This window comes from Calypte anna, chromosome 3, assembly GCF_003957555.1.
Source record: "Calypte anna isolate BGI_N300 chromosome 3, bCalAnn1_v1.p, whole genome shotgun sequence".
Taxonomy (NCBI): domain Eukaryota; kingdom Metazoa; phylum Chordata; class Aves; order Apodiformes; family Trochilidae; genus Calypte; species Calypte anna.
Window position 1 is genome coordinate 42,366,103 of NC_044246.1, and position 19,759 is coordinate 42,385,861.

Below are 19,759 nucleotides of genomic sequence, written 5' to 3' on the forward strand. Positions count from 1 at the left end.
AATAATCATATCTACTATCTTGACAAAGGAAGATAGAGATAGGAAATAAAAATATGAAGGGGAGAGAGAGCAGGCTTAGAGGAGGAGATGGCTACATATTCCCACAAATAAACATACGACTTCTATTTCCATGTCCTGCAAAATCATGACTTGCAAAACCTATGCTGATTAAAACTACAACTAAATGCTGATCCTATGGTCATTACAACATGACAGGACTATTACCAATCGTACATATTAGGAGACTGGAATGGTCTGTTAAGAGAGTGTGAACTTACCTAGTCAGCAAGTAGGTCAGTGATCACTGCTTACTCTGCTTTTTAATAAAGGGATTTGAGAATATTCCCTAATCTTGCAAGAAACATATATTTTCATTATTCTTTTGTGAACTAGAATTAGCATTACAGTAACTGGACAAAATTAATAAGTACCTTAGTTTGTCTTTCTACAGTTGCTCCTTAAAATTATTTAACTTTAAATAACAGAAGTAAAAGAGGAAATAAATTGGTACCTGCTATATTTAATACTGATTTTGGAAAAAGCAACAGCAAGTTTTTATGAACCACACACAGGCCTTTCACTGTAAAGATCTTCAGGGTAATGTGGATTGTTTCATGCTGTTGGTGATGGGAAACAGTAGTGAGATTGACAAGACTTTGATTCTTTGTTCCTTTGGGTTCCCAGTGCCCCAGAACTTTGAAAACACCAGGGTCCATGACTCCTTAGTAATGGGCACTATGGTGTGACCCTGGAGCTATGAAGGCAAATGAGCTGTACAGAACAGATCCCCCCACCCAAGCCCTGAAATCCCTCAACACAAATAGATAAACTATCTGAATTAGATCAGAAATTTTACCTTAAGTTTGTCAGGAGGTTGTGAAAACTGAGACACATCTTAAAGCCAGAAAGAAACAGTCATTTTTCCATGGAAAATCGTATCAATTAAAAAATTTCTAGCATGCTTCAAAGCCAAAGTAACTAAGGGGAAAACTAGCTTTAAGTTGGACTTTGATTTTGTTGCTCATTTAGTGGCTCCCACAGCTCTAGTGCTGGGGATGGCACCGGTAACAAATAACTCCCATCATTTTAATGGCTCCCAGAGAAAGAGAGAGGCACCCATGTGCTACTCTTAACTCCAGGATGAACTTGGTAACACAAAAAAAGGATCAGATGTAGAACAGAAAGACCAGGCAATTTGGAGTATAGTAGTTGCTAGATTTGACTATGCATATAGGTCTAGCACAGGCAAAAACCACCTAAGATTCATGCATTTCTTTTTAATGGGACAAACAGTCCCATTTTAACTGTTTTTTTAATGTGTTCTCAGACAATAATATGACATTTCATTATATGTTAGATATACTATGGATGCTATTTAACTGAAATAGTTTATGAGGTAGCACATAGGTTATGTGAAATAAAGGTACTTCTTAAATCTGTATTTTATGCCAGGTAATCTCTTTCCATTAAGATGAAAATCTCTTTGGGAAACACATCTTATTTTGTCAGCCTGAACATCATCTAATTTCCTTTTCTTCCTTCTTGTCCAGATCTACCTTTGTGGCAAATTTTCAAAACTCACATAGTTTTGTGGCCACCAGAACTGGAAGCATTTAGCAGGACAAGCACTGAGGGTGCCTTACATGTTCTTATACCCATACAAATGGAGCAAAGCAAGGGAAAGTCTTAATTTCCTTTCCCACTCAAAGTCTTGAAAAAGCACACTTTTATTTTCCTTGACCCAAAGACAGTATTTATACAGGAAGAAGACACAGACAAAGACAGGAAGACAAAGAAGGAAGAAGAAAGGAAGAAGTTACACAGAGTACCTATGCAGTTACCCTGCAGGCAGACTCAACACCTCATCTCCTCTTACTACTGACCTGAGAGAAAGCTCAATTAAATTAATGAGTCCCTCTATGAAACTTCAACAAACTTCAGGTTAGACAAGTCTTGTATAGGAGTAATACCTGAGCCCCCATATAGGAACACATTCCTACCCATGTTTGGAAAGAACTTTTTAATCACTTAATAGTCAAACCTTTTAAATCAGGGGCAGGAAAAAGAGAAGTGCCAAGAACAACCCTTTTCTGATATGACCTCCAATTCCTTAACGTTGCATATTTTAATAGTAGGTAGAACAGATGGTGAAATATAATCTCTCCACTGAGAACTAAATGACACTGACTAGCTGTAGGGGACACTAAAGTATTAAAGAGAAGGAAATGTACAAATAATGAAAGTACATTTTGTCCAGCTTGCTTTTGATGAGGCATAAAGTAAGATGTAAATAAGTTCTATTAGAAAGACGTTAATGTAACAACTTTGGTACTTGCAATCAAAATGAGCTTCTATTATTTAACCTGGATTTATACCTGAGGTAGCGCAATACCACTTACCTGGATTTGAAGTAGGGATTATATCAATCCTGTTTTCACCATCAGTAATAAAGCGCAAACCTGATAGTATTAACAGGACTGATAATAAACAGATGTGATTAGTCTGAACTTGGATAGGCAACAAAAAGAAAAAAAAAGGAGAGGAAATGTTCAGCTGTATATGAGCAGAGAAATTCTATTAACCTGGGTTTGTAGTGAAGAAAAGTGTAAATATTGCTAATATAGGTTTGCAGTTATGTTGGTGTCAATGTGGCTGGGAAATGGAGTTCATAATTAGGACAAAACAGCTAGTATTGATCTGAACTTTCAATAAAAATCATGTCTGCATTTTAATTCAGAACTGTAAAATTCATCCCTGTTCTCTACAAATGACCAATATTTATTAACTTCTAGTTACTTCACAATCAGAAAATTATTTGCATGATATCTTAATCTTTTACATGACCATGTCCTTGTTACAAATGGTGAGCTGCACGGAGGGCTTCCAGAGGTATCTGACACTTAAAATTATACTTCTACATTTCTTTGTAAAAGCATTATTAAGAATTTAAATACTTTAAATACTGTTGCTGAGGCTGTGTTCCTCTTCCAAGTATTTTTCTAAATCAGAATTACTATCTTTAATTAATTACTAGCTAAATCTCTATTACCTCACAAATAATTATCATGCCCATTTACTGTAAATACACTCAATGTTGATCAAGATGATCAAGAAGGCACGTAAATGGACAAATTGGTTGTTTAATCAGCCTCATGCACTTTAAAATAAACACTTTTCTCATTGTTGGTTTTCTCCATCAAAGTCACTTTAGAGCCTCACTGTGCACCTTTTTGCACTCATTTTCCTACGTAATTCCAAGTCCAATATATCAAAACAACGTTTAAGGACAGGCAAAAAAATCTGGTTTTTTTTTTGGGAGGGGGGGGTGAGGAGAAAACTTCTATGTGCTTTTTCCATGTTTCCCTTTTAACTGAAAAGGGGAATATGAGCCAAGCAGCATTCTCTGTCTCAATCTATTTTATAAGAAGCCTCACCTCCTCCTCCTTTTTCTTTTCCTCCTTCTTCTTTTTCCTCTGCATCATGAATCAAAGGTATCTCAACTTCTGTTGTGTCTTCCTGGTTTGACAATGGCTCTGAATAAATTTGATAAAAAGGAGATGAATTTTAAGGCTTTTCAGAATGGACGTAAAAGGATTAACACACACTAGGGACATTATAATTAAAAACACTGGTAGAGGAGAAGGATCCTTTTCCCCAAGGGTAATTACAAAAGCTCTCTCAGGGAAATCCAGAGGGCTGTGGTTGACAGCAAAGCCTCGAGCCTCCAAGATGCTGAGCTTTTTTGGATTCAGCCATGTGGCTTGCTCCAAGCATGGGGCTGTCACAGGGACTTGACACAGGCTTAGACACACATACTCCAGTGGTCTGCTAGACTGGCATTCAGTGCTCCAAATGTACACAACTGAAAAGCTTGTCATCAGAAATAAGAAACACAATGTCAACTTGTTTCTCTAACAGTCACAGTCATTAAAAAGTCAGCTTTTATCTCTGAGAATCCATAGATATTCCCCTGCTCAACGCTCAATTTAGAGTTACTGTAAGACGTGGCTTCACAGATTCAGCTTAGTAGGTATAGAGAAAGAAGGGGAACATAAACACTGCAATATACACACACACACACATATGTATATAAATATCTGAGCAATAATTAGTTTTTCTGTCTGTTAATCTTGATTCTTAGTCTGATTTCAAGCTATGTGCAGTACCTTGTACTTCCATGAAGGAGCTTTGGGAATCTGCACCAGTTTTCATCTCTTCCTCTGCAGAAATATCCTGTTGTCCTGTTCAGATGACACATTGGAAATCAGATTAGCATGATGGCTGCACGCAGGCAATGGCAAGTTCATCAGAACAGGACACAAATCTAACATAGAGTACGTCCCTTTTCAGCAAAATACTGCTTTCTTTATATTAAATGAACAATGTTGGAACCATTTTATATTTGAAAATATCACTTAACAAACTCTAGTTAGTAAGTACATTAAATGGCTGGTCAAAACTAACCCTGAAACATTTTTTTTTCTTCTTTTGGAGCTCAGCCTTGACATACTGATTCTAATAGGAGCTGTGCTTGCACTTGACAGTCAGCTTAGCAAAGGGAACAGAATCACCCCATAGGCATTAAGAACAACAAGAAGTACAGTAATAACAAACCTATGCACCCAGGATCAATGTGGTTAAAGCCACATATTTGGAGATGTGTTTCTATTCCAGCAACACCAGAGATTACTGCACCACAACTGGCTGGCACACAACTACTAGTAGCCAAGAGCGTTTTCTTAAGGCAGTAGAGGGAGGTCAGGCTGAAAACCACTGGATGCTGAAAATGGAAGAACTGAGGTTCCCAGCTGGTTCATTATCCCTATCTTTTTAAGAGTTTTGATAGAAAACTTTACCTTCAGCTTGATCTTGTTCACATCCCACAGGATGCACTGGGTCACTCTCTTGTGCACCTTTGCAGTCTTTCAGAGAGTCTGAGGAAACAGCAAACAAACAAATCCTGCAGTAGTTTTCACGCTAGAAAATTCTGGAAGTTATTTCAGACATAGGTAGCCCTTAGGTGATACCTTTATATCTGGCATTTCTGATACACTGACAGATTTTCTATCTATTTAAATGCAGACTTACATACTACAAAAGCATGCTCATGGGTTTCAATTATTCAAATCAATTTCAAAATCCATGCACTTATTGAGCAGTTTTTTGCCTGCAGTACAAACCTAAATGAGAAGCTGGCAAGAAAGGATGTGTAAGAATAATCAGAAGCACTACTGCACATTTTATTTCTAATGAATAGAGTGGCACGAAGCTCTGAGAAACAGCACAAACCACCTACTCCAAAACCAAAGTTATTTCTTATTTATTTAGAACACCACAAGCATTTTTCGAGGTTGAACTTCCACAACCTTGACAAACGTTAAGTCCTATAAATCCTAATGCAGATCCTAGCCTCATTTCACTGAAGCCAGAACTCTCAAGGTCATTATTGTGGTCTAGACTGCTTTTTCTTCAGGGACACACCAGCAAAATGAACTGCCTAAAGACATACCCTGAATCAGTGGCACAGCAAGGTTTAAATTAGACAACACAAGTCCAAACACTATGCTATAAGCAGTCATCATAAACCCACAGCCTTATTTTGTTGTGTTGAACAATGTTGTCTGACAACTTCCACACCACAGTTTTTGCTCAGGGATGCACAATAAATGCATCATTCCACTGCAGCTGGGAAATCACAGTGACACAGCCACCCATTTTAGCTCTGCTCATCTGCATAACACACAGCTTTCACTGGAGAAAGAGCCCTCTTCGAGCCTTGATAAAAATCACTGCTGATCTAACCAGGCATTTCTGCAAACTGCAGGAGTGAGGATACTTGAGGTTGTAGTAAAGGTAACAGTAATCACTATTTGTGTTCCAGAGCAAAACACTTCTTAAATTACTGCTAGAAAGAATAGTTAAGTAACAGTTCCAAAAGATCTATGTTGCATGATAATAAATTGTACTACGACAGTAGTCTTTTCACTGCTCTACTTCTGTCCCTTTCTACGACATATTAGAGCAAATCTTAAAATATACCAGCGGATGGCCCTCTAAAACTCTGCTCCTGGAACCTGCCAAGAATAATCTCTGATGGATAAGTGAGAAAGCTGGGTTGTTAACATCCGATCCAAATTTAATAATCTGTAGAAAAGGTATGCACTGAAAGTGTGTGGCTTTAATTAACTGCAAATAATCCCCCAAGGCAAATATTTAATTACCTGCACAGCTTCTTACTTCTTTTGTGGCATAACAATAAATTTAGAAATCCAAGTTTCAAAGCAGAATATCTCACTGATATACTGTGCTAAATTTGCCTTTGCTGAACTTTTTTTCACCCTACCATGGAATTAAAATGCTACTCACTGCTATCAGCTGGACCACTGTGTTGGCCTTTCATACTAGCATGTTACAGTGTCTTATGAGTTACAAGGAATTACCCTATCAGACCAATTCAGAGCAAAAATAAAACAGAATTTCATAAAATTCCAACTTTAATCAAAAAGCGAGTTGAAGGACCTCATGATGGATGTCTGCAAAAGGAACTGTACCAACAAAGCTGGAAGCAGAAGTCCTCTGCCTTAAGTACTGTACAGCCAGAGGCTGAATACAGCCCTTCAGACAGCAAAAAGTGATGATAAAGTGTGATATTACCTGCTGCGGGTGGGAGAGTTATACATGGCTCTGTCCCACTAGATCCCTTATAGTGATCTTATACTATTGTGCCTACTGCACAATACCTCCTGCTCCCAGACCTGTGCTTTTAATCTCAGTCCACAGGTGCCACCTGTTCTCCCACAATGAGGAATTACTCCAATTTCATGCAAAAATCAATCCCCAGCCTCAGATGAGCAATTACACGCTTTTGTCAATAAAAACAAATGGAGCTTAAGGAGCCTCATGCTTGGCTGATGTATGTGCCCCATCACACTGCTGTTTTTTCACAGAGCATCCCGTTGCTCATGGCAAACTCCAGATACACACAGTGTGGGGGGGTTTTGCTGCTCCCCCCTTTGGCACAGCTGGCAGTGTGGCCCCACAGCTGCTCTGAGCATCAGCACTGGCCGCCGCACCTAGTGACCACCTATACCATTCAGCACATCTCCACACATTCCCATTGCTAGCGCTGCACAGTTTATCCTTATGGGATCCTAATTTTGTGTTAAAATCTCATTTTTATCATATCCAGTTTTCTAATTGTTCTGGGGTTCGAGAAAGCAATTTCATTGCACAGATCCCAAATTAACCCAGGCAATACACAATGATAATTTTGCATGAGTTTTGTTTTGCTTACTGCCTAGCTGAATGAGTCCACCATTTTCATTTCAGCAGTAGAAATGAGATTTTGCATTACTGTGCAGATTCTGAGTTTCAAACTCTTTAGGGTCAAGACCATGTCAAAGATTTCTTCTTTTCACATGCAAATATTAGATGCAATTATTCCATCCCAAAGGTCCAAAGATGGATTTATTTTTAGGATTAACAAGAATAAAATAAAGCAAAGGACTAAACCCAGACATATGAAGAAAATCAGAGCCAAGCAACAATAAAAGTGTAAGACCGAGTGGTCAAAAACCCCCACCTGTTCCCAAACTGGATATGAGGCATGAGCACCACCTCCATTTCAGTTTAAAAGCAGTGGTGGGAATCTCACAGATACTGATGCTATACTACTTCGTGCTTGCAAATTTTCAGTAGTGTTGTGGTATTACTCAGGCTCAGCAGGTTCTCTGTGCTTGCTTGGCCCTTTAGTGCTTTATGCAACTGGGCATAAGCCAGTGTTCTGAATTATTCCAGGGTCTGCGAAAGCTCTGGCCATCCCTAAAACATTAATTCACCCCTAAATGGCTAGGGAACTAACTCAGAATTATTAAACAGGCCAAAGTAGTGTTAGTTTTCTTGTAACACAGCTACTTATGTGTTAAGTTGTACTGGGAATCCAAGTCAGGACATTATTTAGCAGCCAAGTATACTTAATTTTTTGGTAACACCCTGGACACAATTCACCTTGGGTAGCCACAGATTGGGAGTGTAGGGGTTAACATTCCTCCTGGCAGAACTGAAACCACTCAGTGTTTCTGATGGTACACTAGAGAACAGTTACTAATGTCATCATTGATCACGCATGAATGAACTAAACATGACATTTAATGATATAAATGGACCAAAGATAGGCCACTTTTATGTACTGCACATCAAGCACTGAAGTGCTCATTGAAGTCTGAGTATCCCTTAGTTCTTTGAAATCCATTTTTATTTGGTGGCTGCAGTGACACTCTCCACATCAGGAGTGCTGGGCTCTGCACCCCTCTGTTCTACTGAAACAAGTATTTCTTGGGGTTGCATGGTAGAATGCACCTGGGAATCAGTTTCAGCCTTTAGTGACCCATGAAGAAAACATTTGGACTTTAAGCCAGCCACAAAACTCCCCAAACATATTCACAGATCCAATGTATCAACTCTGTATTGAGCTCAACTCCAATGCAGCTTGCTATCAATCAAGCTTGTATCAATACAACTATCAATCCTACCCTTCCTGCCAAAAATCAGAAAGTATTTTGTCTAAATATTTCGTAAACCCCCATGCTTTTCCACACCATTTTTTTTTTTTTTTGACTGTATAAAGCAACACTGCTCAAACAAAAATTTTGCATATGCTAAGGAAGAGAAAAAATGGTAAGATCTGAATGTTAAGAGGTTTTAATGATCTTCTAAAATTCACTTCCCCAGCTACTCTGTACGGCTTATTTACTGAGTCATTTCTAATGTGGAACACACCTGGGTCCTGCACACAGCCTAGATAAATCACCATGTTTTAGGGAGCTGTAAGAAGATTAAAGAAGGAAAAACTGGTCATTATGAAAGAAACAGGTTCAGTGCATTTTATTTTTTAAGCATGATACTGTGAAAAATGACTGGAATATTTCCAGAGTGAAAGAAACCAAGCAGGCATCTAAAATTACAGGTAATGGTGTGCATGGAGGCTGCCACATGATTAGGGTATTCTTTTGCCTCATAAACTGAGGAGAATGTGTGAAAATGAAGTCCTATAAAATGGTGATTTATGAGAAGTTAGGGAGATATTCTTGAGCTTTGACTTTAAAATGTTATTTTTATATCCAGCAAGATTTCATTTTAATCTATCTTTATGACAGATTAGATTTACTGGAGCCCAAGTTTATATGGCTTGGTAAAACAGACCTTTTTAGGTGTAACAACCTGTAGAGATATTTTTGCAAGTGTTTGGATAATAGAATAGGCAGTTCATTCCTGCAGGTGGGGTCAACCAAGTGATGCTCCTTCCTGCTCATGCTTCGAGCTGACAGAAGGGCATATCCTCTGACCTCACCTTCTGTCACAGAAATTTCAGGTGCAGCCAATATGATAACTGTGGGCACCCTGTTGCTGCCATCAGGGGCAGGGATTGTCATGCAAGGCTCCATGAAAGGAAAAAGCTGAGAAAAACCTGGATGCCTTGGTCAGAGCCTTCCCAGGAGATGTCCCCCAGCTGAAGGCGAGGGTTGGGTGGGGGGGATAGACACTCAGATCAGACTGACTGGGACACGTCTGGATGGCTCCAGGTCAGTTAATATCTGAAAATAAGTAGGATCTAAATAAACCAGCTAAGCAGACTGTGGCTGCCTGTACTGGTGAAAGGTAGGGCAAAATACCAAGAGTAGTTGATGGGCCAGACATTGCACATGTCTGGATGTGCAATGCTACAGATGGGTCAGATTAAAAGAGAAAGTCTGCATTAAAAAGAATAATCTCCATTATGTACACCTCAAAGTTACCATTATGGAAGGTATTAAGAGAATAGGCACTTGGTTGGATGGTGATGGTTACATACCTGGGTTTAAAAAAAAACACTTCATCACACCATTTAACTTATGTGAGCCAATTTGCTTTCACAGAAATCCTCCTAACCAAGGGTGAGAAAAATGTTATCACTGTAGCTGGCATGCAGAGCCACAGCTACAGTTGGGGGTGTTGAAACTCTTCCATTAAAAAGGTTCTCTTTCAGTTACCTATAATTGAAATTTTTCAGGCTGAAATTTTCCAGGTCTAATCATAGCCCAAGGGTGAAGTAAAAACATTTCATTGGTGGCTGCTGAGCACTCAGCACTTCTGAAAATCAGGTCATTCATTTAGATGTCTTAATATATACTTAAGAGCTGATTTTAAACACCTCTTTTTGAACATATTGGTCTTTCAGTCAATCTTTTTCACCCACTTATCAATGTCTAATTTGTGCCGATTTACACAGCTACCCCTGTATTTGAAATGCTCTTTCAGTTTATCCCTTCTCAATCACTTATGCCTTAGGACACCAAGGTTTGTCCTTGGGGAGAACTACAGCTGGACAAACAGGAATTTTATATCCATTATGTATTTCAGGCAGGATACTTACAGGCTTCTGGGTTTCACAAAGTGAGTTTTTAGGACTAGCCCCTAGCTAAGGTATATACCTAATTCTGTTTCTGACAACAGAAGCCTTCCATCTGACTGAATCTGACTCCATTTCAGAGAAGGGAGAAAAATAGTGACTTGCTTTAAATGGCACTCCCACAGGAGCACGGACTTTGGTGAACACCTGGAAATAATTAATCGCTACTTTATTTTTAAAATTAATTGGCATATGATTTAATTTAGTTGACCTTCAAATGAAAATTCAGTTCTTATTAAGTGATAAAGAATTAAAATCAGTGTATTGTGCACAGAAACCTTGCCATGATTATGTTCATTCTTCACCTGTACTAAACCAGTTGCTGATTTCATTCTTCTGTAAGAAGGCCCTTTCATTAAGTCAGGTTATATCCTAATTTTTAGGATATAAAGAATTATAGAACCACAGAAAGAAAAGGTGCAGAATAACCACTCACAACCACAAACATTCACACACTCTTAAAAAAAAAAATCAGAGGTTCAAACCAATCCACAGCTATATACAATGGTCCATTTAAAATGAGTTTGTCGTCCCAGCACAATCTTGTATGGACAGGCATACTAGGCTGAGTGCAGCCTGTCTGATACGTGTTTTATCTGCTGCATAAACATTAATGACTTTAATCACTTTGTTCTGCCCTTACACTTCATAAAGGGAAGCATCTCTAACTTGAAATATGCTGTGTATAAAGGATCTACTTCCATATGCACAGTAATGAAGCGCTACGAAGGTGTTGCCTAGAGATGTCAGCTCTTTCCCCAAGAGCTAATAGCTATGCATGCAAGTTTTCAAGGGCAAAATTGCCACATTTCTTCGTGGTATTTCCAGACAGTGGAAACAGAAACTTGGCACAGAAATAAGAGCATAACTCCACATAACATCAAACACCTTCACATTCTTGGAATATGCTTGTTCTGATTTTTTTTTTTTTACTTTTTGTTCTGATGGCAAACAGAGCACTCAAAATTCAGTCTGCTCACAAGATACATGCAAACCGGGCTCAAACAGACATTTTTTTCCTGGACAGTGTATTTACCACAAATCTCCTTTCTCAGTAATTAGGTGGAAGGACTGAAAAAACCATAATTTCTTTAAACGTTTTACATTCAGTTCATTTAGTTGAAGATATGATCTTGACTCTGGAAAGGTTTAGCCATGTTAACTGAGTGAGCAAACAATTTGAAGGCTGAAATTAATTTTGGAAGCAGCAGGTGCCTTTCAGAGCCAAGGTTTTGTAGAAGTACCATTTCCCAAGAAGGAGTAAGGATTTTTTTGTAACATTAATATTAATTTTAAAACAACTGAAAATCTAAAATCTAAAAAATTGAAAATCCACTAATAGAGACAAGAATTGAAACTATGGCCTGGTGAATGTGGCCACTTCATTGTTCAAAATTCTTGGTTATGCTTAAAAAACTAGCGAACAAATCCCAAAATGTGTTCTTTTTGCCACCATTCCTTTCCTCTACAAGTACAACGTAATGAACAAAATATATGAAGGGGAATCTATCTCACTCTTCCATCCCAAGTGCTTTCCATCGCACTTTTGAGGAGAGAGAGATCATGAAAGAGAAAATGCCCTTTAGATTTCTCAGGGTCTGCCAACTGCTCAAGAGAAGAGAGGAAGGCACTCTACTCTCTGCATATTATAGGGAAAGTGAGACCTGCTGCTTTCCTGAAAAAGGGCAATTAATACAATGGGTCAAAAAAAATGAATGGTTACACATTAAGATGGCCACTGAGACCCTGTCTTCATAGTCAGGAATGAGCACTCATAGCAACACCAAAGTGTGGGGATCTTCAGTAAGATCACTGCAGAGAGAGAAAAAAAAACAAACCAAACCCAACCCAAAGCCTCACTATGACCCTCACATACAAAATGTAAAAAACACATCTGATGAGGGATCTTAGAGATATAGGCTGCATAAACAGGCCAAATGTCAACAAAAAAAAAAAAAAAAAAAAAAAAAGGGGGAGAAATGAATGACAGGTAATCACCAACTCTGCAGGGACTAAATCCATCATTATTTTTGCCTTCCACTACCCCTGCAATGACTTTAATCTGTGAAGATACCAAAAGCAAAAGACAGTGTTCTAGCAAGGGTTTGTGTTTTTTTCCCTGTGGGATAAACCTATCAATTAAGAGAGCACTTAAATCAACCTGCAGAAGGCTTTGAACTCATAATCAGGTAAGTATGCCAGCTCTCTAGCATGTGTCTTTGGAACAAAAGGGCAAGATCTCACACCCTGTCACACTTATCTAGAAAAATGAGAAGAGAGTCAAGCAGTGACTCTGAATTACACATTAAATCTTTTAAAATAAATAAGTTAATGGATGTTAATAATTATGTTATCTCAGTGAAATGCATTAAAATTTCCTATTAGTCTTTCTTGAAGGCTGTATTGATGGACTGTATTTATTATAGATAGCAGAACTCCTGTTTTGAATTACCAGTAGCGAACATTTTATAAATCATCCCAGCTTTTTCCTGACGTACCCCCACAAAAAATGCCCCAAACTGTAGACTGGCACAAGCAATAAATAGTGTGATATCAAAAACATTACATCTGAGCACTGGTTCCTATCTGTAAACCAACAACTCTATGGAAAAATCTCAGCTTGAAATATTTAAATTGGATAATCTCTCCTTGTTTCCTAAACTCCCTGTCATTTGGCCCTGTGACACTTTTAAATATTTATCACAAACTAAATGGTCTGAATGCCTAGCACAGGCTGCACCAGATAAACATTACTTTCTCCCTCTCAATTATGACTTCATTTCCTCCTGTCTCCTCTTGATGTGTTTATAGCTATTGTGTTTTAATTTTTCCCCATCAGGAGATCACTGAATAGGGAGCTAATATTGCTGGGATAGATGTGCATGCTTAACATTATGCCTGTAGTTGCTGCCGTGAGCCCAAGCTTTGGGCTTATTTCTGATATGTCATGTATGACATTTTAGTATTACCTCTGTAACAAGGGGACTTAGGAATTCACAACATCTCTCCTACCAGCACAACAGCTGGTGCCACGTTCTTCATTACAAAGACTATTGTATATAACAATCCAAGCATTTACCTATTTCTGTATTGTTTAGCTGTGATTTTTGGCAATTTCCAGACAAAGGAAAAGAAGGCTTTACAAAATGTCCTCTTAGGACTGGATATTTTGAAATGCAATTTACAATCTGTGTACCTTTATCCTTACTCAGCTCTCTTTCTTCTGATGATGATAGGCTGGCTACAGCTGAAGGTTTTGTCTCATCTGTGAGAATGAAGGAAATGAAAGACATTATTCATTAGATAGCTAACTGATAAACCACTTTACTGAGAAAAAGCATTATGCTTTACTGAGGCAAGATGCTACATCTGAATTTGATTTTCTGGGCTTCCATCCATTCATTGGCCATTACTGGTCTGATTGTCTTCCCTAAGCCAGGGTAAGCTTACATTGCAATGCTGCCAAATCAAGTCTGTATTTCAATTCCTTGTAATACAGAGAGAGCAACAATTATCAGTTTCATGGGCAGGCTGGTGTTGCTATTCGCTCTGAGATTCCTTTTTTCATTTAATCTATCTATTTTGAGAAAAAACAATTAAGCTATTCTTAACTTTAATCATGTCCATGAATCCCGTTGGAATCAAAATGATTACATGCAAATGCTTTTCTGAATCAGAAGCTACCATGAATCAGGCCTGAAATTTAGCAAGACCCTGAAAATCTGCAGCCTGGAGGTTTTTAACAGTATGCAGATGCAAATTATCCAAGTTAATAGATAAATCCAGTACCTGAATTTAATACAATTTTTAAACTTTCAGTGTTTGTTTTTCTTAGCGATTTTTATAGTTCTAAAAACATTATGAGCCTTTGTTTTAATTCCTAGCCTTTTACTTCTTTCAAAAAGCTTGCATCTGATTAATCTGACAAAATTTTTTTCCTCATATAGTCATTGAGTATTTTTAACAGCTTGATACAGGACCTCTAAACACCTGCCATTTTTTTTTTTCCATGTGTTAACTGATCACTGATGATAGATCAGAGGCCAGACTGAAAAAAACATCCAGTAAAATCTCAGGCCAGACTTTCTACACTGTAACTGGATTTTTAATCTACTGTGTAGTAAGAATTTATAAATCCTTATGGAATGGACTGGGTATGAATACAGTTCCTATTTCTTCTACTCCATTTTCTTTCACAGTATAGAATATAAGCCTTGTGATTTGTCATACTCAGACGAAAGCTATGTCTTTTGGTTTAGAAAACACAAATAAAACTTAAACATTTGATAGGATTGCTGATTACAATGATCATTCCTAGTGATTGGAAACACTTTGGGCATACAGCTGCTCATCTCTGAAAATCAGGTCATTTCCTAATGCCAAGAAAGGACACAGGAACAGCAATCCTAAAAGATCCTAACCATGTCTTGTCTCCACAATGAGCAGAGTGGAAATCAGCTGCAACTCGTTAGGTAGACATAACTAACTCGAGGTAATTGTATAGCTCTGTGTTCTTATCACTATGCAAACCAGTAGGGATAAATATTAAGCCAAATAATTTTTTCCTGTAACAGTGTGTGCCTGTGGCCAAGGAGGTTATTCATGACTATGTGTAAGCCCAAAGAGATCTTTAGGAATTTACCTAAAACACGTTCCTAAAGTATGACATGTTCCAGGACCTTAAATGTCTGGATCTTTTCTTTGACACTCTTCATGAGAGTAACAAAACATGACTACCAATACCAGATAGCAAAAGAACGTATATCACAGCTCTGATAAACCAGCTCTGACAGCTCATAACATAACAAGTCATAATGACAGTTTTGGGAAAAACACAATACACTTAAGACACCTTCAGTAGCAAAGTAATAATTTAGAGAGGTACATATTCCTTATTTCTCTCGGGAAAAGTGAAATGTATCTCATTCAATTGAGTGTTTTGGCAAATCAAAATACCAGGGAAAGACACATGCCATCAGAGTGAATATCACTGACTAACGCAGGGGACTATATGTAGGATCTGCAGAAAGTAGTACAACTGGGTTTTACATGAACCTCTGCAACTGGAGTTAGGAGCTCCTTGCAGTATCAGCTTCTAGGAAATCTAGCAGCCAAGCAGTACTCCTTAGTACCGTTAAAAGTTCAACATTGCTCAGGCAAAGGTATCCCACTGTCTAATCAGAGATTCAAACCAGAGTTTGGATTCAAGACAGAGCAACTAATTCTTCCCTTCTCCTTGTCCCTTTCATCTCTTTAATGTATGATATGAGTAGCATAAAAGTGAAAAAGCTGGGAAAGAAAATGTGGCTATCCTAAAGCACTTACAAAAAAAAAATACCACTGCGTGCTTATCTTGGGGAGGATAAAGGGCCTAGGTACAAAGCTTGCTGAGGTCCACGAGAATCTTTTTTATTCTGTAATACCGTGTGCCAATGGCTTTGCATCCCACTGCTTCCCCCATGCAAGGACATAAAGAGGAGGTGATAAAGAGGACATGAAATATAGAAGGACTTCAAGCACCAGCTGTCAGCTCCTGGTTGCAGAAGACTGACCTGTGGAGTGCACTTCAACACATACAGTGCCCAATGCATAGGAAAAAAAAAAGACCCTCATAAAATGAATCCCTCATCTGCAAACAGACACAATGAAGAAAGCAAATAATATAAGTCAAGAATCTCAGCCTTCTAAGCTTTTTGCTGCATTTAATTGCTGACCTTCAGCTCAATGGCCTGCATATGGAAAACAATCTCAAGTCTGATTAAAAAAAAAGTTTTGAATAAAACTGTTTCAGGTTCTCTGAATTAAGTTTGTGTAGGTAACATCCTGCACTACTGAGAAAAGAAACAACAACACAAAAAGCATTTTGTTACACGAAATACCATGCAAAAAGAATTTCCCAGGCATTTTGATTGTCACTCCAGGTCTTTTGATTAATTATAGCTTTATTTTCTATTGAATAGGGCTGGGTAGGATGAAAACTACAACCATAAAGAGAAAAAAACCACACAAAACTCTAATGTGAACATGGAGAGACATACTTCAAAACACTGAACTGACAATTATTTATAAGCATAGCATCTACAAAACCCACTGAACATCAGCTCGTGAACATCTGACATTCATTCTCAGTATATGCAATATCTTTCTATATGGATTTAAATCTTCATAACTCCTGAGAATTCTGTAGAAAATTTATCACAACTTGAAAATAGCCTTTATAATCTACAGAAGCAGCTTCATGAAATGAAGCCTGCTTTCTCCTCCAAATTTGCCTTTTCCCCATTTTTATTCTATGCAAAGGGTTACTGGTGTAGAAATATGGAAAATGCTTGCCTTCTAGTTAGAGGACTAGCTAGAGGTAGTCCACCTTAAAAGGAGAATGTAGAGCTGCTAAACTAAAGAGGGAGGTCTGCATTCCTGTACTGCAATACATTCATTCATAATGAATGGAGCTGTGGTCTCTAATGGGTGGATTGCTCAAGACCTGAGCTAATCTGCTGAAAATGTACAAACATGCTCTGTCAATAGCATTGACTAAGGTTATTGTTCACCAAGATACATAAAACCTAAGTCAGTTCTTTAAGAAGCTTAAGCACAAACCTGCTTCTTGGCTCTGGGCCTTGGTTTCTTCAGTGTTTTGCTTCTCCTCTGTGCTGTCACCACCTATCGAAGAAAAGACATTAAGATTATTTATGAGATAACTCTTTATTGGTAACAGCAGCAGCAATATTAATTGTAACCAGTTCAGCACATACTGCTAATTTACAGCAAGGTGCTGTGGTAGAAAGGGAAAGATATAAAAGGTAAACTGAAAAAAAATGGTGAACGTAACCAGTTACATTTAAAACAGTCACATTTTCACATCTCAAGCTGAGGAAGGAGGATCAGATTGAAGGTTTTGTCTTAATTGCCATATTGGAAATATCTGTATACCAAACAGAGGCATGTTCCCCTAAATGCTGTCTGCAATAGATGAAATTGTTGCTTGATCTTAGCCTATGAATTTTATAAAGATTTCTCCTCTAGGATTAGCTTCTTCCAGTAATGTTTCCACAAGATCCTTGAAGTGGCTGAGTTTACGAGTTCCAGAACCTACTTTAGTGCTTATGAAAGGTAAAAATAGGAGGGGAAGAATCAGCCAGATTTTATTTTAAAGCAAAAGGCAAAGTGCCACTTAGCATAAGGTATCACAATGCATCACGAGTGACTGCAAAGATGAGAGCAAATTAAACCAAAGTAAAACTGCTAGGATTTAATGCATTTTCCCCCTTTTTACATTCCCATTCATTCCCAATCTTCTCCACTACTTTGCATTTGCATTCATTACCCATTTTCTTCCCTCCAGCTCCCCCTCTGAAGGCAGGTACCAAACAGCACGGTACCACCGAGAAAAGTAATACCCTGGGGAATGTCTACGGACACAACACCAAGCTCTCTTAACCTTTTCTTGGCCCTACTAGAAACATATCAGGAAGTCTGTATGTTCCATGACAGAGAAGGCTCTTTTAGCTTCATAATAATATTAAGAGGCTGCGGTGCAGCTTGCTGGATCAGATGTGCTGGCTACACTCCCTCTGTTCCAGCATGGCAAGATAGACGTCGAGAACAGCTGAGTACCAGCCTTAATGAGGCATTTGAAAAACTGACTGCTGAGCATATACACTGGGAGAAAGGAAATTCATTCCCAGGCCTGTAAATGACTTGATAATGATACACATATTTTTTGCTGTGATCTTTCCTGGCTCCTGGGCTTTTCTGATTACAGCTTTTCTAAAGCAACACGGTTAAAGTTCCTTGCGTTGCCACCTTGCCTTTACTTAACACATGGAGTCTGCTGAAGAGAACAGCAGTAGCCCAAATGCAATTAGGTGGATGGAAGAAAAACAGAAAACGCATGTTTTTCAGAAGGAAACGTACACATCTGGTGGCACGCTGCGTTCAGCTAATATTTAAAGGCTAAAAAGATACGACGCCCTCCCTCTTTCCAGCAGGCAATACATCCCAGCTTCCAGCAGATGGAACTAGCGGAGAAGTATTTCCAGGCTGACCTTGCTCAGAGCTGCTCTCAGGAGAAGATGGAGCAGGATTTTGACACCCCAACTGAGAGGGAAGAGGTGGGCAGGGAGGAGCTGATGGCCATCAGTGGGGACTCAGGCCTCCCACATGCTTGGTAACTTTTTGTGCTCATTTTAACCAGCCTAAATGGATGACTAACTACAGTGATTAGGGTTAGCTCCAACTTGTACAAAATTGCGTTGCACCAAAATGGCTGGATAAAACCAGATGGGGTTTTTTCCTTTCCTGGAAATCACAAAGTATTCTTTTCAAATCAGCTTTCTGCCTGTCCATGAACATTAGGAGAACTGCATGCAAAACAGGGAGTTAGCTGTACTAGAAGACAAACTTTTCTCTTCTCCTCTCTCTCTTCATATAAAACATGGGCTTGTTGCAAGCTGCAAGCTTTGCATCAAGCAATTAATAAATAAGGTAAAAAATCCTTTGCATCACCAGAATTTGTTTCAAAGTGATAAAGTCATCTAGCTTAGGAGCTGCAGAAAGGCACAGTCCTTTAAAGACAATACGTTCTACAGAGCAGTGACACTTGAAAAATCTCTACTATTAGGTCACATCCAAAGAGAGTATTTGCATCACTGTGAAGCAAGTGGTGCCAGAGCATAAAGAATTTCATTATGTCCAACTGCAACATGGTTTGCTTTACCTAGAAAAACTTTAGATTCAGAAAATGCAAGTCAGGCATAAATGGTAATTACAGATACATCACTGAAAATCATTTCAGCATTTACCTTACTGCATTCACATTGCAGAAGTCCATTTCTGGGTGATACTTGTTTCTGTATCCATTATAACAAGTATGATTATAACCATGAGTTATTTGCCTCAAAACAGGTATTTCAAGGATTCCTTTACATTTGTTGCCAAGGGACTATATGTCTTCTTAATTCTCTTACTCAGAACAAACTTAAACTACAAAAAAAAAGTTTCAGTAATCATCTTGTTCATCAGATAAAGCACATATTCATCAGTACATTTTTTTCAGCCCTGTCTATTATTTCACTGGAGATTTGCTGTTTAAAAGTGGTATAACAGAATTATAATTACAGTGCTATATATTGGGTACTCAACATGTTTTCCATCTAACACTTAATTTTGCTCCTTGAGAAAGAAAAATGTACAAGACTTCAAGTAGAAGTCTTTTACTCTGACCTTAGTCCAACAGACCAACTGGATCGTGACATGAAAATTAATTTTGATCGGCATTTTGGAAGTACATGTTGTGCCTGCCAAGTGATT

General features: G+C 38.3%; 1 protein-coding gene across 4 annotated transcripts in view; it reads right to left on the minus strand.

Annotated features, from left to right (window-relative positions):
• The window catches only part of LOC103534901 (mono-ADP ribosylhydrolase 2), an 88,795-nt gene that overhangs the window by 35,552 nt on the left and 33,484 nt on the right, over positions 1-19,759 (minus strand). For 3 of the 4 annotated variants that reach the window (XM_030447223.1, XM_030447222.1, XM_030447221.1), the window contains exons 4-8: positions 17,048-17,110; positions 13,644-13,712; positions 4,857-4,934; positions 4,167-4,241; positions 3,435-3,533 (exon numbers count right to left, since the gene is read on the minus strand). In XM_030447223.1, coding sequence (XP_030303083.1) covers positions 3,435-3,533; positions 4,167-4,241; positions 4,857-4,934; positions 13,644-13,712; positions 17,048-17,110 — 384 coding nt within the window. The remainder of the gene's footprint in view (positions 1-3,434; positions 3,534-4,166; positions 4,242-4,856; positions 4,935-13,643; positions 13,713-17,047; positions 17,111-19,759) is intronic. The other variant, XM_030447224.1, reaches the window with a different exon arrangement.